General features: G+C 40.3%; 1 protein-coding gene and 1 long non-coding RNA gene across 4 annotated transcripts; one reads left to right on the top strand and one right to left on the bottom strand.

The window, feature by feature from the left end:
• The first annotated feature begins 1,236 nt into the window (after positions 1-1,236).
• On the top strand, positions 1,237-12,737 carry LOC144079064 (sodium-dependent phosphate transport protein 2B-like). 2 transcript variants are annotated; one of them, XM_077607601.1, is made up of 13 exons: positions 1,237-1,343; positions 2,902-2,955; positions 3,035-3,160; positions 4,120-4,248; positions 4,312-4,455; positions 5,258-5,369; positions 5,453-5,648; positions 6,453-6,548; positions 7,234-7,345; positions 8,744-8,911; positions 10,187-10,303; positions 11,017-11,141; positions 11,283-12,737. In XM_077607601.1, the coding sequence occupies exons 2-13, from the start codon at positions 2,910-2,912 to the stop codon at positions 11,817-11,819; spliced, it is 1,908 nt and encodes a 635-aa protein (XP_077463727.1). In that variant the 5' UTR covers positions 1,237-1,343; positions 2,902-2,909; the 3' UTR covers positions 11,820-12,737. The 2 variants fall into 2 exon arrangements, with proteins under 2 accessions (XP_077463727.1, XP_077463726.1); XM_077607600.1 differs by having other exon boundaries at positions 4,120-4,455.
• LOC144079065 (uncharacterized) lies at positions 10,051-21,916 on the bottom strand. Of its 2 annotated transcripts, XR_013301401.1 has the most exons (6): positions 21,611-21,916; positions 19,113-19,175; positions 16,435-16,519; positions 13,195-13,308; positions 10,508-10,581; positions 10,051-10,429 (listed from the first exon to the last, which is right to left on the bottom strand). It is a non-coding gene; the product is annotated as an uncharacterized LOC144079065 (long non-coding RNA). The 2 variants fall into 2 exon arrangements; XR_013301400.1 differs by lacking the exon at positions 16,435-16,519.
• Between the last annotated feature and the right edge of the window lie 1,951 nt (positions 21,917-23,867).

Raw genomic sequence — 23,867 nt, 5'->3', positions numbered from 1 at the left:
TTCATAACTATTGTTGGTAAAAAATCATGTTAACATGCAAGTGATTTGAGAAAAAAAATGATTTTAATGAAGGCTATTGCCTGAAATGAATGAAAAATTAAATAATAACAATAATAGTAATAGGGGTCACTTGCAAGATATGAGTTAAATATTGTTTATCTTTGAAATTATTTTCTTTTTAATCAAGAAATATTTGAAACATTACAAAAATAAGCAATGTAAATAAATGATTATATATATATATATATATATATATATATATATATATATATATATATATATATATATATATATATATATATACATATATATATATATATATATATATATATATATATATATATATATATATATATATATATATAAAGTGAGGACCCACCGGGATCGAACCCTCGACCGCCGAACTGCGAGGCCTCCTCACCAACCACTTCTTCACCGTGCTGCCATTGACTAAAATTTAGCATTTACATGTTTTTGGGAATTTGGAAGGAAACCAGAGTACCCGCAAAAAACCCACTAACATGCAAACTGCACAAAGTGAGGACCCACCGGGATCAAACCCTCGACCGACGAACTGCGAGGACGCCTCACCAACCACTTTACCACCACGCTGCCATTGACTACAAATTTGCATTTGCATGTTTTTTGGAATGTGGGAGGAAACTGGAGTACCCATAAAAAAACCCACATAGCCCTGGGGAGAACATGCAAACCGCACAAAGTGAGGACCTACCGGGATCGAACCCTCGACCGCCGAACTGCATGGAGGACGCGCCAACCACTTCACCACCGTGCCGCTATCAACTAAAAATTAGCATTTGCATGTTTTTGGGAAGGAAGGAAACAAGAGTACCCACAAAAAACCCACTAACATGCAAACTGGACAAAGTGAGGACCCACCGGGATCAAACCCTCGACTGCCGAACTGCGAGGCCGCCTCACCAACCACTCAACCACCGCGCCACCCCATTTGAACTGTGCGTATCTTAATTAAACGCAAATGCCTGAAATAAATGCAAATTTTATTTGTTTCTGGCAGCAAATGAGTGCACAGCCGCCAAAACTTTGATCATCTCAAATGACAAAGACGACGGAAGGATTCCAAGCTTCCCCCGAGGCCATCACGTGCCACCGTGTGGCGGCGAGTGTGTGAGCGCGCTAACCTTTGCCCCCGTGCGTGACGCGTGCGCGGCGGGCCTATAAGAGGAGGCGCCCGATCCGCCCCTTCTGGCAGTAGCAGGTGCACCAGGTACGCTTTGGAGAAAACCGCCGAGCTGATAAGAAGACGCCAGACACGGGAATAAATCACTTACACGTTCATTCATAAGGACAATCTCATCCAGGTGAGTACGGTCGTACCTCGACATACGAGTGCCCCGACATACGAGTCATTTGAGATACGAGTCAAATTTTGAGAAAAGAGTTATCTGGAGATATGAGACACATTTTTATGTAGAAGCAGTCAGTGGACATAAGAACATCGTGGCCATCGTCTTTCAAGTCGCAACTCCCTCCTACGAGCACTGGGCGGAGCGTTGCATTTTTTTCAGTGGTTTTTTCCCGTTAGCGCAAGGGTGTCAGACTCGGGTTGGTTCGCGGGCCGCTTTAACGTCAACTCCATTTCATGTGGGTCGGACCATTTTAGATATAATATTTAGATGTTTTATATATATGGACTAAAACATGTGTCAAAGTGGCGGCCCGGGGGCCAAATCTGGCCCACCGCATCATTTTGTGTGCCACGGGAAAGTAAATGATGAGTGCCGACTTTCTGTTTTAGGATCAAATTCAAATGAAGAGTATATATGTATATTAAATTTCCTGATTTTCCCCTTTTTAAATCAATCATTGTCATTTTTAATGCATTTTTTCTGTGTTTTAGTTCAAAAATCATTTTGTAAAATCTAAAAATATATTTTAGAAAAGCTAAAATAAACATTGTTTTAGACCTATAAAAAACGGAATATTCAGGGCTTTTAATCCATTTATAAAACAAAATCTAAATATTATATCTAAAATGGTCCGGCCCACATGAAATCGAGTTGACGTTACAGCGGCCCGCGAACCAACCCGAGTCGGACACCCTTGGATTAAAAGAACTGGATTAAAAGCCCTGAATAGTCAGTTTTTTATAGATCTAAAACAATGTTTATTTTAGCTTTTTTAAAATATATTTTTAGATTTTACAAAATGATTTTTGAACTAAAAACACAGAAAAAATGGATTAAAAAATGACAATGATTGATTTAAAAGGGGGAAAATCAGGAAATGTAATATACATCTATACTCTTCATTTGAATTTGATCCTAAAACAGAAAGACGGCACTCATGATTGACTTTCCCGGGCCGCACAAAATCATGCGGCGGGCCACATTTGGCCCCCGGGCCGCCACATTGTGCCAACTTTCTGTTTTAGGATGAAATTCAAATGAAGATTATAGATGTATATTATATTTCCTGATTTTCCCCTTTTTAAATCAATCTATGCAATTTTTTATCCATTTTTTTATTTTGGTGTTTTTAGGTCAAAAAGCATTTTGTCAAATCTAAAAATAAATATATAAAAATATTTTCAGTTTTCCACTTTAATATTGAATATCATTTTAAAAAAAAGTTTCCATTTGAAATGAAAAACAAATGATTATTAGATGTTTTCCCCTACTAAGAAAAAAAAAGTTCAAATAAACAGTTTTATATCTATAAAAAACTGAATATTTAGGGCTTTTGATCCAGTTCTTATAATCCAATAAAAAATATCTAAATAATATATCTAAAATGGTCCGGCCCACATGAAATCGAGTTGATGTTAACGCGGCCCACATTCCAAAAAAAAATGCACGCTAGGCTTATTAGTTGAACATTGTCATTTTACAGCAATGGAATGGTGTTTTTTTTTTGTAGATCCAGCGATGGGTCCCAGACCGCAAGTGGGGACGCAATCGTCATCGGTTTTCGGTACGTCACTCCAAAATGTAAAAGGGATCCCTGGAAATGTGGTTTGCTGATGTTTTGGTGCGGCTTATTTTGAGCGCAGAAGACAACGGTAAGACGGAAGGCATGTTAGCGTCCTACTCCACCGTGGACCTGGTCAAGGACGAGCCCACCGAGGAGGATCCCTGGGACCTGCCCGAGCTCAAGGACGTGGGGGTCAAGTGGTCAGGTGAGATTTTAGCTTCAGGTGGGAGTCTTTTTGGAGAGACTTGTTTTTCAAGGGTTTTGTTCGGGAGGTTTTTGGGAGATTCTGTTCAATTCTGAGTATTTTTGGGGAGATTTTTTAAGGTGTTTTGTTCAGATGTGAGTATATTTTTGGGGGATTTTTTAAAGTGTTCTTTTGAAATGTGAGTATTTTTGGGGAGATTTTTTAAAAATGTTCTGTTGAAATGTGAGTATTTTTTGGGAGTTTTTTTTTCAAGTATTATATTTACATGAGAGTCTTTTTGGGGAGATTTGTTTTTCAAGGGTTTTTTTCAGGACGTAGTATTTTTTGGGAGATTCTGTTCAAATGTGAGTATTTTTGGTGAGATTTTTTAAGGTGTTTTGTTCAGATGTGAGTATTTTTAGGAGATTTTTTAAGTGTTTTGTTTAAAATTGAGTATTTTTGGCCAGATATTTAGTTTTTAGTGACATTTTTTGCAAGTGTTATGTTCAAATGATTATATTTTTGGTGAGATATTTTTTCAAGCATTAAATTCAAATGAGAGTAGTTTTTGGGAGAGATTTTTTTCCAAGTGTTTTGTTCAGATCATAGTATTTTTTATTTATATTTTTTGGGACGAACAACTCTTGGTAAAACCACCATTAAATATGTGCGTAATTAACATTTCACCTTCTCGTTAAAAGTTCCAAAATATATCTTTTATTTTTATTTTTTTTATAAAACATGGATTCTGGTCTCGTTCTAACCTTGGCCTTTTGACAAAAACAAAATAAATATTATCACTCACCCTTCATTCACTCACCTTGATTATCCTCGCCAAGGTTCACGGGGGTGCCGGAGCCCATCCCGGCTCACTACAGGACGGGAAATAAGCAACCTTAGCCGTAGCAGCAAAAAAAAAAAAAAAAAGACGATGTGACATTCTTACCATTTTGAGCGTTTTCCCTGGAATGTTCTTCCAGACTTGGACACCAAAGGGAAGATCTTGCGCGTGGTGACGGGCGTGGTCAAGCTGGCCTTGCTGCTGGCTCTTCTCTACTTGTTCATCTGCTCCCTGGATGTCCTCAGCTCGGCCTTCCAACTGGTGGGAGGTAAGAAAGTGGGAAGCTCCTCCCCTTCCGTTTCCCGACCACGCCGGTCCTTTGCGCCCGCAGGTAAAGCCGCCGGAGACATCTTCAAGGAGAACGCCATCCTGTCCAACCCGGTGGCCGGTCTGGTCATCGGCGTGCTGGTGACGGTCTTGGTGCAGAGCTCCAGCACCTCGTCCTCCATCGTGGTCAGCATGGTGTCTTCTGGATGTGAGTCAAATATTTTTGGTGTTTAAGTGTTTTGTTCAAATTTGAGTATTTTTGAGGATATTTTTTTAAGTGTTTTGTTCAAATTTGAGTATTTTTGGGATTTTTTTTAAAGTGTTTTGTTCAAATTTGAGTATTTTTTGGGATATTTTTAAAGTGTTTTGGTAAAATTTGAGTATTTTAGGGGATATTTTTTAAGGGTTTTAGTCAAATTTGAGTATTTTGGGGGATATTTGTTTAAGTTTTTTGCTCAAATTTGAGTATTTTTGGGGATATTTTTAAGTGTTTTGTTCAAATTTGAGTATTTTTGGGGATATTTTTTAAGTGTTTTAGTCAAATTAGAGTATTTTTGGGGATAGTTTTTTAAGTGTTTTGTTCAAATTTGAGTATTTTGGGGGATATTTTTTTAAGTTTTTTGCTCAAATTTGAGTATTTTTGGGGATATTTTTTAAAGTGTTTTGTTAAAATTTGAGTATTTTTGGCCAGATGTTTTGTTCAGATGGTTGTGTTTATAGTGACATTTTTTTCAAGTGTTATGTTCAAATATTAGTATTTTTGGTGAGATTTTTTAAGTGTTTTGTTCAGATGCGAGTATTTTTGGGAGATTTTTTTAAATGTTCTGTTGGAATGTGAGTCTTTTTGGGGAGATTTCGGGTCTCGGCATTCGGTTTGCGACAAATGAGCTCATCATTTGCGACAAATTGGACTTTTGCGGGACGATACAGTTTTTTACTCGCATATAAGCCGCCCCCAAAATGTGAACTTTCACTGAAATATGAGATTTTTTTCCGTTTTTTTTGGACAGTGCTGGAAGTCCGGTCCGCCGTCCCCATCATCATGGGCGCCAACATCGGAACTTCGGTCACCAACACCATCGTGGCCATGATGCAGGCGGGCAACCGCAACGAGTTTCGCAGGTAGTAACCCCGAAGCCAGCCCCAAAATGGCCGCTCCGTGGAGCGCCTTCAAGACGGCCGTCCTTCCCGCCGCCGCCGCGCAGGGCTTTCGCCGGCGCCACCGTGCACGACTTTTTCAACTGGCTCTCCGTGCTGGTCCTGCTGCCCCTGGAGGTGGCCACGAGGGTGCTGGAGCGGCTCACCCACCTCATCATCGACTCCTTCCACATCGAGTCGGGCGACAACGCGCCGGACCTCCTGAAGATCATCACCACCCCGCTCACAGACTCCATTATCGAGGTAGGGAGCCGCTGACGTGGCCTGCGAAGAACGGACCGCCAGGCTTATAATTTGAGCGTCAATTAGCATTAGCGTTAGCTGCCGCTTTAAGATTTAATCATCAAAGTGTTTGAAAAGCCACTTGACTCCCAAAATGGCTCCAAAATGACTCCAAAATGGCTCCAAAGTGGCTCCAAAGTGGCTCCAAAGTGGCTCTAAAATGGCTCCAAAGTAGCTCCAAAATGGCTCCAAAGTGGCTCCAAAGTGGGTCCAGTGGCTCCAAAATGGCTCCAAAGTGGCTCCAAAATGGCGCCAAAGTGGCTCCAAAATGGCTCCAAAATGACTCCAAAGTGGCTCCAAAGTGGCTCTAAAATGGCTCAAAAGTAGCTCCAAAATGGCTCCAAAGTGGGTCCAGTGGCTCCAAAATGGCTCCAAAATGGCGCCAAAGTGGCTCCAAAATGGCTCCAAAGTGGCTCCAAAGTGGCGCCAAAGTGGGTCCAAAGTGGCTCCAAAATGGCTCCAAAGTGGCTCCAAAATGGCACCAAAATGGCTCCAAAGTGTCTCCAAAATGGCTCCAAAGTGGTTCCAAAATGGCACCAAAATGGCTCCAAAGTGTCTCCAAAATGGCTCCAAAGTGGTTCCAAAATGGCTCCAAAGTGGGTCCAAAATGGCTCCAAAATGGCTCTAAAATGGCTCCAAAATGGAGTGAAAGGAGAGAAGAAGAATGCTGTTTCCGTGGAGAATTTTTAGAGTTTATAGTAGGGGTGTCCCAGATTTTTTTATCTTCACTTTTTATCGATTACCACTACTCTTTCTCCTTCTCAGCTGGATAAATCGGTGATCACGGCCATCGCCACCGGAGACCCGTCCGCCAGGAACAGGAGTCTCATCAAAATCTGGTGCAAGACGGAGACCAACATCGTAAGTTTCTGAGACCGATCCCCAAACAAATGTGCCTCGCAAATTGACCAATCCGGGAAACGATTTGTGAATGTATTAAAATGGATAACAGGCATACAAAAACATTTTCAAAAGTGCAGAAGCTAACGTTAGCACACAAACCCATCTAAACAACTTCAAATGATGAATTCGAAACAAGTTAGCATTAAACATAACTTGCAATATCAACGTTCATTTTATTCACACTAGTCATTTTAAACAATGAATAAAGTTTCTTTAACCACACTCAAAAAGCTAAAAAAAATTAAATAAGAAACATGGAGTGTTATTGTTGGGGTGAAGGGAGATTGACAAGCAGGACGCAACACTACAACGACCATTTCAAAATAAAATAATGGATACAGAATATGTATTGAAGTTTTGGGGTATTTCGTAACCTGAACATTCATATGGGGGGGAGAACATTCCACACAGGTGGACTGACCTGGATTTGAACCCAGGTCTCCCACCGTGAGGCCGACGCGGTAACCACTTATCCACCGGGCTGCCATTTTTTTGTTTTTTATGTATTAATTTCCATCTGAAAGAGTTTTGTAACCTAAATATTTTGTATGTAGAAACATTTGCAAGTAGAGGCACGTCCGTATTAGGTAAACATTGATAAAAAAATATCTTTTCTTTTCTTTATGGACAAAAAAAATGAAAGACCTTCTGGAATGAAACGGTGGATTCCTGCCCGGTTGGCGTTCTTTGCTGGGAGGAGGGGAACCAAACCAAGGCCATGTTAAACAAGACCTGGACAGAAAACATTGAGAAATGTAAGTCAAGAACTGCTAGGAAATATGAGCTCATGGCCCCGCCCCCTCCACTTTTGGACAATGACCACCTTTTTACTGATCCTGATAGCAACGGCTTGCTCAATGAGGCCATTCATGGCCATCCAAGAAGCTAACCACCGCTAGTCATCGCTAACCGACAATGGCGCTTTATCCCAGTCCGGCAAAAACGATGTAACTTAAGTCGCAAGCTAGGGGAGGCGACAACACAGCCCCACGGTTCTGGGCTCGAGCCCAGCTGGGTCCTGTCTGTGGGGAGTTTGCATTTTCTCCCCTGGCTTGCGTGGGTTTTCTACGGGGAACCTCCCACATCCATGCGTGCTAAGCTACTAGTCATTTAGCTCTCTAAATTGACCCCAGCTACGAGGGATTGTTTGTTTTTCTCATTGTGGCCCATGATTGGCTGGCCAACGACTCAGGGTGCAGATCGCTGGGATAGGCTCCGGCACTCCCGCGAACCTCGTGAAAATGGCGAGAAATCAATGGATTGCACTTTGTACCCTCTTGACCAGTTGGAATGAAAACCTGATCCCACGGGGGCCCCCAAGGACTGCTTTAGACCCCCTTGAGGTCCACAGAGGGGAAAAAACAGACTAAATGAAAAGCCCAAAGTCCAAAAGCAGCTAAAGCACATGTGTCAAAGTGGCGGCCCGGGGGCCAAATCTGGCCGGCCGCATCATTTTGTGTGGCCCGGGAAAGTCAATCATGAGTGGCGACTTTCTGTTTTTGGATCAAATTAAAATGAAGAGTATAGACGTATATTAAATTTCCTGATTTTCCCCTTTTTAAATCAATAATTGTCATTTTGTAATCCATTTTTTCTGTGTTTTTAGTTCAAAAACCATTTTGTAAAATTTAAAAATGTATTTAAAAAAAGCTAAAATAAACAGTGTTTTAGAACTATAAAAAAAATGAATATTCAGGGCTTTTAATCCAGTTCTTTTAATACATTTATGTAAAAAAAATCTAAATATTATATCTAAAATGGTCCAGCCAAATTAAAATGAAGAGTATAGATGTATATTACATTTTCATATTTTCTCCCTTTTAAATCAATCATTGTCATTTTTTTAATCCATTTTTCCTGTTTTTAGTTCAAAAATCATTTTGTAAAATCTAAAAATATATAAAAAAGCTCAAATAAACATTGTTTTAGATCTATAAAAATTGAATATTCAGGGCTTTTAATCCATTTACAAAAAGAAATCTAAATATTATATCTAAAATGGTCCGGCCCACGTCAAGTCAAGTTGACGTTAAAGCGGCCCGCAAACCAACCCGAGTCTGACACCCCTGAGCTAAAGATAACACGAGCGTCTTCCAGTGCGGGCGGGTAAAGAGTCGGTTGAATCCCCTTTTTTTTCTCCTTTTGGCTGACAGGCGAGCACATCTTTGTGGACGCCAACCTTCCCGACTTGGCGGTGGGCCTGATCCTGCTGGGGATGTCGCTCTTCATCCTGTGCTCCTGCCTCATCCTCATCGTCAAGCTGCTCAACTCCATGCTCAAGGGCCAGGTGGCGCTAGTCATCAAGAAGGTCCTCAACACAGGTCGGAGTTTGTCCGCATTCCGCGTTCGTCCGCGTTAGGCCTGTTTGATAGTCGGCACATCGACTTTTGGTGGTGTTGCTCGATGAGCAAAGCAGGCAGAGAAATTCCTGACGTTCCAATCGTATCGCTTTCGGGATTGGCCCGATTTGCGACGGGGAAAGTTCAGGGACAAAAGACGGACGGCGTCGTTCAGATAAGGCAATGTATCAAAATCAATATCGGTACGGATACTTGAAAATGATGTTGTGGCTATCATGTGCCGATGCCGTGCCATTTTCTAACCGCTGGTCGCCAGAGCCAAAATGGCCGCCCGCCACAAGACATTATTAATAGATGTCCAAACGTCCTTCTGGGTTGCGATTAGATATGATACTGATGACAATATCGGTAATGATGTGACACTAAAACGATGTCAGCGGTTTGTGTGAGATCGAAACGTGCTGATGATGTGAAATGTGTTTTTCGAAATGGAATCTAGGTGGCCCTACACAAGATGGCCGCCAACAATTGTTCACTCGCGGCCATCCTCATTTTAATTTTTTTCTCATTTAATCTGAAATATTGAAAATATCGGTTGCACGGATTTTTGTATTTAAGCAATCTCGTATAATATAAGACGACATTTTTGTCTTTAGACTTTTATGATCACATTTAAATTTAATTAAATAGAATTAAATTAAATTGAATTAAATATAATTAAATTAAATTGAATTAAATTGAATTAAATTGAATTAAGTTGAATTAAATTAAATAGAATTAAATGAATTAAATAGAATTACATTACATTACATAAAATTAAATAGAATTGAATTGAATTAAATTGAATTACATTAAATTGAATTAAATTGAATTAAATTGAATTACATTAAATTGAATTAAATTGAATTAAATTGAATTAAATTGAATTGAATTAAATTGAATTAAATTGAATAAAATTAAATAGAATTAAATTAAATAGAATTAAATTAAATAGAATTACATACAATTAAATTACATTAAATTAATAAATATAATTTAATTTAAAAATGGCATTCTAAGGTTTGCCAAAATGACAATCCTTTAAAAAAAATTAAGTGTTTTATTTTTTATACTATCAGCTACAATATTAAAAAAAAAACATAAGACACAGTAAACAAAAGTAAAATATACACAGTACAACATGTACTAGTTTATTTTTACCAAAGCAAAAACAACATTGTCATCATTGTTTTAGTTTGATTGATTCCATGACATAAAATGTCGTTTTCAGCTCCCGGCTTTTATTTGGGTTTCCAGATTTCCCCTTCCCCTTCGGCTGGGTGACAGGCTACATCGCCATCGCCGTGGGAGCCGGCATGACCTTCATCGTTCAGAGCAGCTCCGTCTTCACTTCCGCCATCACGCCACTGGTCGGTGAGTTCAACCGTTAGCCACTCAAACGCTTGCTTTGGAGCAGGGGGCGGGACCAAGTTGGACGCCGCCCCCGTGTACCGTGAGGGTCTACGATCCCCTTCGCTTAAAGGCTATGGGAGGGGAGGACTGAAACGCAACATCTTACTTTGGTTTGAGAGTCTCCTCTCGCCGAGAAGTTGTCAAAGCTACATTCCGTCTTTTTACCTGATGCTTTTCCTCCCGGGGGTGCTGGAGCCTATCCAAGCCAACTATGGGCAGTGGGTGGGGCACAGCCTGAACTGGTCGCCAGCCAATCGCAGGGCACATGGAGACAAACGACAACCAAACATAGCAAGGGTTAAGCTATTTAGAGTGTTCAACCAGCTAGCTTAGCATGTCTGTTTTGGAGATGTGGGAGGAAACCGGAGTACCCGGAGAAAACCCACGCCAGCACGGGAGAACACGCAAGCTCCACATGGTAAGGACTCACCTGGGATCGAACCCAGGACCCCAGAACTGTGAGGCAGGCTTGCTAACCACTCACCTGCCGGGCTGTCTTTTTGTTAGCTTTGGTTTAACCAATGAGAGGTCTTGAAAAATATAGCAGCTGCCTTTGACGGATTCCACTTGCAGTCCAGTTTGGTTGGAATGAAACCCTGGACCCCCATTGGCCCTTGAGGACCAGGTTTCAGACCCTCCCCCGTCTCTAAACCGAAATCCCTGTTTCCCACTAGGTATCGGCGTCATCAGCCTGGAACGCGCCTATCCGCTAACTCTGGGCTCCAACATTGGCACGACCACCACGGCTATTTTAGCGGCTATGGCTAGCCCGGGAGAAACGCTAGCCAACTCCCTGCAGGTACAAGAGAAGAGCCGAAGATCGGCTCCTTTGTGTTTTGGCTCTTCTGACCGATGACCGACTCCTTTGTGTTTTGGCTCTTCTGACCGATGACCGGCTCCTTTGTGTTTTGGCTCTTCTGACTCCCTTTCCACCCGCTAGATTGCACTTTGCCATTTCTTCTTCAACATCATGGGTATCCTCTTGTGGTACCCGATCCCCTTCACCCGCTTACCCATCCGTCTGGCCAGAGGGTTGGGCAACCACACGGCGCAGTACCGCTGGTTCGCCGTCGTCTACCTGGTCGTCTGCTTCCTCGTCTTGCCCCTGGCCATCTTCGGCCTATCCATGGCCGGCTGGCAGGTCCTGGTGGGCATCGGGGTGCCGGTCCTGGTTCTGGTGGTCTTCGTGGTGGTGGTCAACATCCTGCAGTCGCGTTGTCCTCGCTTCCTGCCGGGGATCCTGCGCACCTGGAACTTCCTGCCCGAGGCCTTGCGCTCCCTAGAACCCTGGGACCGGGTGGTGACGTCGTTCCTGGGGTGCTGTAGCAACTACTGCTGCTGCATCTGCAAGTGCTGCAACTGCTGCGGCTGCTGCCAGAAGGACCAATCGGAAACCTCGGGGCGTGGCCGCAAGAGCCTGGAGCTCCGCCATGAACCGGTCTTGGACGCCCAGGTCATCCAAGGGACTCAACTTTAAAGAACCGCACCTTCTGAAACCTAGTGGGTCCTGGGGTCGTCCTCCACCGGCACCGTTTAGACCAGGGGTGCCGGAGCATGGTCGGCGGGCCACCTTCAAGCCACAATCTAATGTGGGCGGCACCATTTTATTCCTGGCTCAAAAAGTTACTGTGTTTTCTCGCAGGTTAGCCGCCTCGGCGTATAAGCCGCACCCTTAAAATGGTTGAATTTGACAATTTCACGCGTATAAGCCGCACCCTTAAAATTGTTGAATTATACAATTTCTCGCATATAAGCCACACCCTTAAAATGGTTGAATTATACAATTTCTCGTGTATAAGCCGCACCCTTAAAATGGTCGAATTTGACAATTTCTCACGTATAAGCCGCACCCTTAAACTGGTTGAATTTGACAATTTCTCACGTATAAGCCGCACCCTTAAAATGGTTGAATTATACAATTTCTCGCGTATAAGCCGCACCCCTGATTGACCATTTTCACTTCCATATTCATGGTCATTTTATTACGGTACTTCCGGGTCACTTCCAGCATTTCCTGTTGATTTTGAGGGACTTTCCGGGATGCTTCTTGTTGGTTTTGGGGCATTTTAAGGTTCCTTACGAACTGATTGGCTGCCTTTGAAGGCGCCGTTTCCAACCAATGGAAATGGAGCAAAGTGCACTCCATCACAAAACTCCAAAACTGCTGGTTTTGCACCGCGTTTGTGATTTTTTTTATTGAATTATTTACTTGTAGTATGATCGAGTTATAGAGGGCCCTAAACTAACACTGGACTAAAAGGATATTTGTTTATGAAAAAAATGTTATATTTCCAGGTATGGATTTATTTGTGTATGAGAAATGATTTGATATCCTTGAATATTTAAGGTAAGATATTTGTGAATAAAATAAATTAACTTTTTTATTAAACTTTGACTGTTGCTATCTTCTTTCATGTTGTTTTTCTTGATGCTGAATGGATGCATCAGACGAATACTGTTTTTTTTGGCCAATAAGGTGCATGTAAATATACGGTTAAATAAAGGTTTGGCGATATATAAAATGCTTTTAAAAAAAAATCTTAAGATATGGGATATTTGTTAGCATAGCATCGGTAGCAATTTTTGGGTTCCGATACTTATTTTGCTAACCGCTAATGTGCTATCAGACGATGCTAATGGTGGAGAAAACTAAGTTGTTTTTTGGGGGTAAATAACTTATTTTGCTAACCGCTAATGTGCTAACAGACGATGCTAATGGTGGAGAAAAACTAGTAAGTTGGTTTTTTTTTTTTTTGTGGTAAAAACAAAAAAGGGCGGCTCAGAGGGGGAGTGGTTAGCGCGTTGGACGAATGGTTAGCGCGTTGGGCGAGTGGTTAGCGTGTTGGACTTACATTTCTGGGGCCGTGGGTTCGATCCCAGGTGGGTCCTCCCTGTGTGGAGTTTGCATGTTCTCCCTCGGCTTGCCTGTGTGGGTTTTCTCCCGGTACTCTGGTTTTCTTCCACATCTGAAAAACATGCAAGCTAGGCTAATTGTATGCTAATGCTTGATCCTCGCGATGAGTGATAGGTTCTTTGTCTCTTTGTGACCTGTGATTGGCTGGCCATTGATTTGGGGTGCCCCCTGCCTAGTGCCCGTAGTGAGCTGGGATAGGCTCCGGCACCCCCGATGAGCCTTGTGAGGATAAGCAGTTCAGAAAATGAATGAATGAATACCGGTTTTTATTTTTGTGGTTATTTTTAAGTACTAAATAGTGCTTAAGTATCTTTGTATAGTATTTTTGGGGAGGGAAATCTACAAAAATGTCTTATTTTGGAGGGGAAAAACTATTTTTTTTCTTGTAATCTCTTAAAAAGGAAGTTTCAGTCTGTCTGTGGAATATTTTCCCCAAAAAAATGTGTGAAAAGAGTTTATGAGTGCAGATGGTCGCGCTCTATTTTGATAAGCAGTCGCTAACATGCACAGGTGGGATTGATAACACATTTACAGCTTTTCATATCTGATGTGCCTTTGAACGGAAACTTTACGAGTGTCATCTATCTCCCTCCACATCTTCAGATCATCATTTGGTCCTCTTATATTTTTCGTTTTAATCTGAGAAGAGATTTCGATGATATTTCTAAGGGTGCACTCATTGAAAAACAAAGAGTAGAGGGACCATTTCAAAATAAAAGAACGGATACAGGAAACGTATTAACATTTAAGGGGGATTGGGTTTCGTATCGTGAATATTTTGTATGTAGGAGCGTTCGTAAATGTATTTTGAACTTCTTAGTAGCAAATATTTTCAATTTTATTATTTATTTATTTTTTATTCCTACATTTGCATCTCAAAGGGTTTCGTAACCTGAACAATGAAATTAAAAGTGCACTCAAAATAGCATTTTCATTTTTTTCCCCACTTTTTACAGCGGTGCCTCTACTTACAAACGCTCTTGTATGTAGGCACCGCTGTAAAAAGTGAAGAAAAAAAATCTAAAAATGCTATTTTTAGTGCACTTTTAATTTCATTCTTAAAACAAATACATGTCTCAAATCGGCTGAACGGTGGCCAAGTGGTTCGCCCCGCAGTCCTAAGAATGAGGGTTCAGGCCCCACCCTTGCGAGAGAGAATAAGCGGCGAAGAAAATAAATCCATCAGACGTTTTTATTTATTTATCCGAGCCTTTTTAAAAATGTAAGCCGATTAGCTTGAAACGCGGTTGCCACGACGACTTTCCGCCATGTTGAACTGAGCGAACCTGGCGTTTTACAAGCGAGTAAATTGAAAACACGATCAAATAAACGGTGCGCTATCGTGTTCACGCGGGATCGTCAAACAATAAAACGTGTCCCTATGCAACATGTTTTGACGGGCGGCTAAATGCTAATAAAAGAGTTATTGGATTTCCATGCTACTCCAAAGTCAACGCGTGACTATTTCACTGCCATTGACGGGTATACATGTCAAATTTGTTGAAATTGGAAAGACTAGCGTGGAGTCATTGACGGCGATAGGCGTCCAATCCAGGGGAAATGAATGGACGTCTATTTCCGTCAATCTTGCTGTGGATTTCGAAACCAGAGATGGTCGGGGGAACCTTTAGCATCATCTGGAGATGGAAGATATGACACGGCAACGACGGGTCAAAATCTCTTGGTATTATCACGTAGCGATAGCATCGGCGAGTAAAAAAATAGATAAATGACGTCCTGATTAAAGCTAACGTATTTTCACGACTATAAGGCGCACATAAAAGTCTTAAATTTCCTCCAAAATAGACAGGGCGCCTTATAATCCAGTGCACTTTATATATGGACCAATACTAAAATTGTTATCACTATCAAATCAAATAAATCAGTCGATAGGGTACACTGGGATATGTAGTTCTTTTGTCAATACACCCAATGGATTGTGGCCTGGACATCGACATCAACACAGTGTTGGAATAGTTACGCTAGCTACTAGCTAGCTACTATTTGCGAATGGATTGTGGCCGCCTGGACGAACGTAAAAAACTGGGCGTTTTTCGATGACTCCTTTGGACAATTGTTCAATTCGGACACAGAAAATGAGAACTTTGATGGATTTGTGGGTGATGATGACATGAGTACATTGTAAAATGGCTAAATAAAGTACAACCCAACTCAGTTTTGCTTCCGTTGCCTTTTTAAAAACGTGTTTTTAGCGTGTGTCCGTATGTTTAAGTTGGTGTATGTTTTGCCATGCCTGCCTGCGTCTTTAAAACCGGTGCGTCCTTTGTGTGTGTAAAATACAGAAATAGCAATCGTTACTGACACTGCGCCTTTAAATGCGATGCGCCATATAGTCGTGAAAATACGTATGTAGAATATCATCCGAGTTGACAAATACCACCAATTTTCCGTTGTGTCTTACGCCAATCTTTACCAAACTACAGTGGTACCTCGACATACGAGTGCCCCAACATACGATCAATTTGAGATACGAGTAAAATTTCGGGCAAATATTTATCTTGACATACGAGAACATCATGGACACTGTCTTTCCCGTCGCAACTCCCTCATGTAATGTCTCTACGAGCACTGAGCGGAGCCTTGCATTTTTCAGTGTTTTTTTTTCCATTAGTCAGTGCGAATGGCGGAGCGATCGCTAATACGAGAGGAGTATGTACTACTTCTCGTGCGTTATCCTATTGTGAGGACATTGTGTGCATCATTTTGGGAATATTTTGAAGGGAAGACAAAAGCAAACAACCCTCGATAGCTTGCATCTGAAAGTCAGGGTGGAGGCGGGGCCAATACATCCAAGAAAGGTATCAAAATTGAAAACAAAATGAGAATTAAGTTTAGTGTAAAGTTAGATTAAATTTATTTTTGAGTGTGTGCATCGTAATCCAAGTTCATTTAAATGTGTTTATCTTATGTTAAGAGCGTGTTGCCATGCAAAAAGTTGATTTGAGGTACGAGTAAATAAACATACGAGCTCGGTCCCAGAACGCAGGAAGCTCGTATCTCAAGGTATTAGTGTACTAAATACTTTTCAAAATGGCACTTAAACATTTCTTGGAGCGAAATAAGCTAACATTTTTATTCAGAATGCAACTTGGCGCTGACTAAACTGACAGCATATTTTCCATTTTGTTGATTTTGCTAAAAGAGCTCATTCATTTACCGTATTGCTTATCCTCACAAGGGTCCGCGGGGGGCGCTGGAGCCTAATTCAGCCAGCTACAGGCACCGGGCAGGGGAGGGCCATCCTGAATTGGTGGGCCCAAGGAGAGAAACAACCAATGACTCGTAGCTAGGAACAAGTTAGCGTACAATTAGCTTAGCATGCTAGCATGTGGTAGGAAACTGGAGTGCCTGGAGAAAATTCCCGCAAGGGAGAAGATGCAATCTCCATGTAGGGATGTCCGAACCGGGGATTGAACCCTCGATCTCAGAACTGTGAGACCCGAAACGCTAACCACGCAACTGACGGTTGGCTAACGTCTGTGTTTTGTCGAATGCCGGTTGCCGAAAACGGTTCTTGGACCAAAATAAAACAGCAAAATGAAGTTGACGAGGTTGATAGCATATTTAGCATTTTTTACTCCATGTTGGCATTTTGGCTAATCGCTAATCGGGTCACTTGTGGGCTTCCGTGTCAACATCGGAGGTCACGTTGAGTTCAGCAGTTGCGTTCCAGACCGGTCAAATACGGCGAGTAAACGTGGCAACGTGAGCGAGTGAATGAACAACCCGGGAATTTTATCAACTTGGCTTTGTTTGGCGCAACATCCACAAAAATAGAGCGTGACTGGATCCGTGTTAGCGCCACTGGAAAAAGCCTTTTGGTTATGATACGGGACGTTGGCTCGAGGAATTTAGCATTTTTAACAATAACATAAATATATCACTCCATTAAAAATCATTTCATAATCGAATTTAATTCGCTAACCGCGTCTGTGCTATCAGACGATGCTAACGCTTTTTTTTTGCTTTTGTTTTTTGTAAATAGTGGTATGAGCGACCTGGTAGATGAGTGTTTAGCATGTCGGCCTAACAGTTCTGAGGTCGTGGGTTTGATCCCAGCTTGGCCCCCCTATGTGGTGTTTTTATGTTCTCCCCAGCCTTGCGTGGGTTTTCTCCAGGTAGATTAGTTTCCTCCCACATCCTAAAAACATGCATGCTAGGCTAATAATATGCTAAATTGTTCCTAGCTTTGAGTGATTGCTTTTTTGTCGCCTTGAGCGCTGCGATTGGCTAGCCAAGAATATCCCCCACCTGGTGTCTATCGTGAGCAGGGATAGGCTCTAACACCCCCGCGACCTTTGTGAGGATAAGCGGTTCAGAAAATGAATGAAAATGACATTTAGCATTTTTTCTTTTGACACAAAAAGCTAAAAAAAATGACTACGAGATAAACTACTAAATGAAAAATAAATCTATTCCCTACTTTGTTTAAAAAAGGGAAATAAAAATTAAAATACAGTCGTACCTCTACTTACAACATTATTTTTTTTCATAAGTTGAACATTTCCTAACTGGAGGCATTTGTAAGTAGAGGTATTTACTGCATTTGTTATGAAAAGGCTCAAAAAATGGTTCTTTCAGGTCAAAAATGCCTCTAAAATGTTTATATTGACTGTTAAAATATTGGATTAATCATAAGTAATAAGAAACATTCCCTCCCTTTGCTAGAAAGTTTTGAAATTCCTTTCCTCACTACTTTATTTGCATAAAGACTCAACTGTAACAAGACATAATTTTTTAATTAAAATGTGTTGGATGGCCTTTCATGTTATATATGGTTATGTCATGGAAATAATTATTTTTTTAATGCCTTGAAATATTTGGAAGACAAGTTATTCAAATGCGTTTATCCATTATAATGTGGCAATAAGATTGACAGTAATTAGAAAGAAAACAAAAAGATGATTGCCTTATCATAAAGGGAAAAGGCCAGTTTCTATGTTGACTTCTTTAGAATTTTGCATAATTTGTGTTCTGTACTTAAGTGGAGGGCGTGCTTACTTTTGATTACACAAGCAAAATATCATCAAAACTGTCATAAAAAGCCGCAACACGTGTTTCGTCGCTAACGCTACGCTATTTGTGGTACTTTTGTAATACTCGGAACACGTTGTAGTTGTTCTAGAAGGACTATTCATTGAACAAAATACGATAAAAGCTACTCCACTCTCGTGTTGACATTTTTTTGGGAACAAATGTTGTTTATTTTGAATAATTAATGTTCTATATTATTGAAAGTCAAAATAAATTGGACATCTGGTGAGTGTTTCCACATTTTTGAGGTCATGAAGGTCACCAAATTTTAGTCTTGGCACCCAAAATGTGTTTTTAAGGGTTAAATTAAAACCCAAAAATATTTTTTCCAATAAAATCATATTTCTTTTGCATAGCACATTTCAATTCAAAGCAATACAAAGTGAAAAACATTTTTAAAATCCTATTAAATCAGTAAGACGATTAAAAATTTGAATAATTAATGTTCTATATTATTGAAAGTCAAAATAAATTGGACGTCTAGCGCGTGTTTCCACATTTTTGGGGTCATAAAGGTCACAGAATTTTAGTCTGGGCACCCAAAATATAGTTTTTAAGGGTTAAATTAAAATTAAAAAATCATTTTTCCAATAAAATCATATTTCTTTTGCATAGCACAGTTCAACACAAAGCAATACAAAGTGAAAAACATTTTAAAAATCCTATTAAATCAGTAAGACGATTAAAAACAAAAACTCTTAAAACCATGAAGGGTTAAAGTGACCATTTTATAATTATGAAATGTTTTGAATGACATATTATTGGATTTGTGACACAATGAATAAATTCCACTGCACTTACTTTTGTTATGGTTTCCAACGAGGAAAACAGTCAGTCTGCCTAATTAAAGGGAAACAGCTCCATCTAGAGGCAATAAAAGCAACAGCAAGAGTTTCAATGACAACAGCAAAAGGAAAAAAATAATGAAAATCATATTGTGGCATTCCGGAAATAGCAAAACGTCTTTTAATGTCTTATTCATTAATCGCGACCCATTTGCAATGACACATAATTCAATAATTTAACGACGGAATTATCGAAGGAGGTCAAACGTCTGCAAACATTTTATGAATAAACTTCTTTCGACAAAATCCTCGCTTGCCGGCGACCGGTTTGGACTGGAAAAGGCGGGTAAACCTTCAAATCTAACATTTATAATAAATCTTCATTCATTTTCTGGACCGCTTATCCTCACAAGGGTCGCGGGGGGTGCTGGAGCCAATCCCAGGGAGGGATACCTTGAATCGAAGACCGGCCAATCGCAGGGCACGAGGAGACAAACAACCAATCATTCATAGCTAAGGACAAGTTAGCATATAATTAGCTTAGCGTATATGTTTTTGGAATGTGGGAGGAAACCGTAGCACCCGGAAAAAGCCCTCCACGCAGTGAGGACCCAAGTGGGATCGAACCCTCGACCGGCAAACTGCGAGGCCGATGCGCTAACCACTACTACACTTGTCCGCCACAAAAAAAAATGCCATCTATAAAAACCCACGCAAGCCCGGGGAAAACATAGCAAGGACCTACCTGGGATCAAACCCACGATCCCAGGACCGTGAGGCCGACGCGCTAACCACTCCTCCACCGTGCTGGTAATATTAAATCTTGTTCATTTTCCTACTTTTCATTCTAAAATGTTAAAACCTATTTTTTTCATATATGCTTAAATAAAAAAAATAGTACAGTAAATCTATAATCAATTTCTTAATTTACTCAAATTTATTTTTCCCAAATATCTCACCAAAAAATCCTTTACGTCATTATTTTTTTTTAAATATCGTTTACATAGACGTACAATAGGGATGGAAAAAATAACAGATGACGGTGACTCTTAACTATTATTAATAATAACAACAATAATCCCAATAAAAAGCGGTCACAATGCAGCTTCCCATTTTTATAGCGGCGACGGCTGCCTTTAATTAAGTTTATCGCCCGGCGATGAGATTACGCCTGAGTAAATCCGTCGCCCCCGGGCTAATAAATGTGACCACCGTAATGAGAAGATGGCGGCGGCGTTGATAAAAAATAAAATATCTCTTGCCAATCAGAATAAATCAGCGCCATCGACGGATATAGACGTCCAATTAATCTTGGGGAAAAAATACATCATTCTTTTTCTGTACCACTCAGGTGACCTTGGGGGTGCTGGAGCCATCCCAGCCAACTGGGCAAGATTTAAAACAAGCTCGCTGACCAAAAAAAATGGCCTGAGGACCAGAAAAACAGAAGAAAAAAAACCAATAAATCACTCTGTATTAACGTTATCTGACATTAGTTCCTCCGCTCAATTTTAACTGGTTCACCTACATGTCAATCAAAAAATTGCTACGACAAACTACTTTCAAATTTCTTCCTAACGAGGACGCAACCGACCGACACGACCCTTTCTAAGTCATTTATTTAACCAATTTCCTCCCATTGACGGCACAAGACGTCCAATCCATCTCGACTAAAGCATTCGCCCCTCCCAGTCAAAAAGGATTGGACACCTCGCACCGTCAATGGCATTAAATGATTTATTTTCACAGCCAGTCCTCACAGTTTAAATGAAGAGGACGTTTATAATTGTCAATTAATGTGGCCCTTATTTACATCATGTAGATGTACTCTACATTGTAGAGTATAAACAATACACGTCACAGATATACGTAGATATTATCTATATAGTAGAATTACAGACTAACCTAGCATATTCGTCAAAAAATCCCCTTTGCATTCTGTATCAATAAATTAACACTATATACTTTTATAGGGCTTTTAACCCATTCACACGAACGCATATTGAATGTGTTAAGAGAATATTATAGTTACTTTAAAAACGAATGACGTAGCATGACAATAGTACGCACGTGATTTTAATTAGCCGCACATTTTCAACTATACAGTAGATAGCATACTACGCACTTAGAGTGCATCTGCTAGCGTAGCAATTAGCCGTTCGCGACTAGCAATAGCCTTGTGCTAATCGCTCATTAAGCATGCTATTTACATAATAACGCTAGTTTAACCCCTGACACGGATATTCGACGAGTCTAGAAGTCTGGTTAGTTTTTGTGAATTCTTGAAGAGGACGTAGTTTAGCAAAATAACGTGTTCGAACACGGTTTAGCATGACAGCTAAATACATGACTTTGCTTAAAGAGCTCAACACGACGACCAAAGCTCTTCACCTAAAAAAATACGGAACCCGTCTTGGTCCTAACAAGTAAGAAGCTGGTTAGACAGCTATTTCAGTTATATTGTTAGTGTTGTTGTTTTATATGCTTTAAGGCTAAATATATAACTTTGCTTACCAGAGCTCAACATGGCGACCACAGCTCTTCACATCAAAAAAAAAGAAAGAGACACGTCTTGGTCCTAACAACTAAGAAACCCAACTAACAAACCGGTAAGACATGGATTTCAATTCGATTATCAATTTTTAATATGCTTAAAGTTTGCTCAGATAATTAATGACGCTCATAGAAAAAATATTAAAATGTGGTCATAGTAGACAAGAGTTATGTCATATTCACGGTTGCCACCAGAGGGCAGTCTATGCTCCCAAAACTATCAATACAAATAAATGCAACACTTCAAAACAAACCAATACAATGACAATTAAACGATTAATACAAGTTGCAAAAATGCATCCAAAGCATATTTTTAAGAGTTAAATTGACATTTAAATCTGTATGAGAACTCATTGCGCAACAAAAAAAGCTTTATTGGCAATCCCTCATTTCAATCCGACACGCGGAATTTAGTCGTTTGAAAACTTTCCGTTTAGCATTGAGGGAAATCAAATTGCAAATGAAGGGGCGCCGCAATTTTGATTTCCCCACGTACGCCCAGAATTTCCAAGGTGAGACGTGTTTCCCTCAAACATTTTTTTACGCCAGGTATACACGTCCGTTCCCGACGGTCCGCCCACCCGAACCGTTCGGGACGCTAATTGAGCCCCCGAGCTAGGCGACGGACGGGAAGTGGTATTCACGAGACGGCGAACAGATTGATGAGCGCGCCGGCGAGGAAGGCGAACGTATTTTCTCGGGGCCCCCGAAGGAACGGGCATCAATCAGCCAATCAATAAGTGCCGAAGCGCGCTAAAAGAGAAGCGTGGCAACAACCGGGAGGCGAGGCGAACATTCAACGTTTCATTTGAGCTTTTTTAAATGGACTCCAAACGCTTTCGTCAACAACGTGGAGACGTTCGAGCGCGACGGAAATCCAATTCGCTCAAAGCTATCGGATGTCTACTGTTGAAATAAACGGTTAAAAAAGCCTAGTTTTGGTTCTAATGTTGTTGTTTACAGAGACAATTGTAACTAATTTTGCGCTCTGGCCAATAACAATGTGCAATATCTTAGATCAAGGGTGTCAGACTCGGGTTGGTTCGCGGGTCGCTTTAACGTTAACTTGATTTCACGTGGGCCGGACCATTTTAGATATAATATTTAGATTTTTTTATAAATAGATTAAAATAACTGGATTAAAAGCCCTGAATATTCCGTTTTTTATAGATCTAAAACAATGTTTGTTTTAGCTTTTTTTTAAATATATTTTTAGATTTTACAAAAAAAAATTGAACCAAAAACCCAGAAAAAATGGATTAAAAAAATGACAATGATTGATTTAAAAGGGGGAAAGTCAGGAAATGTAATATACATCTCTACTCTTCATTTGAATTTGATCCTAAAACAGAAAGTTGGCACTCATGATTTGCTTTCCCGGGCCACACAAAATGATGTGGCGGGCCACATTTGGCCCCCGGGCCGCCACTTTGACACCAGTGGTCTACGTCAAGGGTGTCAAACTCAGGTTGGTTCACGGGCCTCTTTAATGTCAACTCAATTTCATGTAGGCCGGACCATTTTTGATATAATATTTAGATTTTTTTAAAATTGGATTAAAAGAACTGGATCAAAAGCCCTAAATATTATTTTTTTTTATAGATCAAAAAAAAAAAATTATTTGAGCTTTTTTCTTAGTAAGGGAAAACGTCTTTTAACCATTTGTTTCTCATTTCAAAAGGAAACTAAATATTTTTAAATTATGTTCAAGTGAAAAACAGAAAATATTTTATAGATTTATTTTTAGATTTTCCAAAATGCTTTTTGAACTAAAAACACAAAAAGAAAAAAAAATGGATTAAAAATTGCAATTATTGATTTAAAAAGGGGAAAATCAGGAAATATAATATACATCTATATCTATCATTTGAATTTGATCCTAAAATAGAAGTCGGCACTCATGATTGACTTTCCCGGGCCACACAAAATGATGCGGCGGGACAGATTTGGCCCCCAGGCCGCCACTTTGACACCTGGGGTCTACATTAACCGCAATATTCGAGTGATTACTGTACTTCACTTGGCTCAATTTCCATTGGTCCGTTCGCCCCCTGCCGTCAAAAGAGTGTTCATAAAGAACCTTAAAATCCCCCAAAACCAACAGGAAGTCAACTGTAATACCCCCAAAATCCTCAAAATCAGTAGGAAATGATTCAAAATTTACCGAAAGAGACCTGTGAATACCCTAAAATGAACTATTTTCCTGAAATTGACAACG

Source organism: Stigmatopora argus, chromosome 8, assembly GCF_051989625.1.
Source record: "Stigmatopora argus isolate UIUO_Sarg chromosome 8, RoL_Sarg_1.0, whole genome shotgun sequence".
NCBI lineage: Eukaryota > Metazoa > Chordata > Actinopteri > Syngnathiformes > Syngnathidae > Stigmatopora > Stigmatopora argus.
This window is presented reverse-complemented; position numbering and strand designations above follow the sequence as displayed.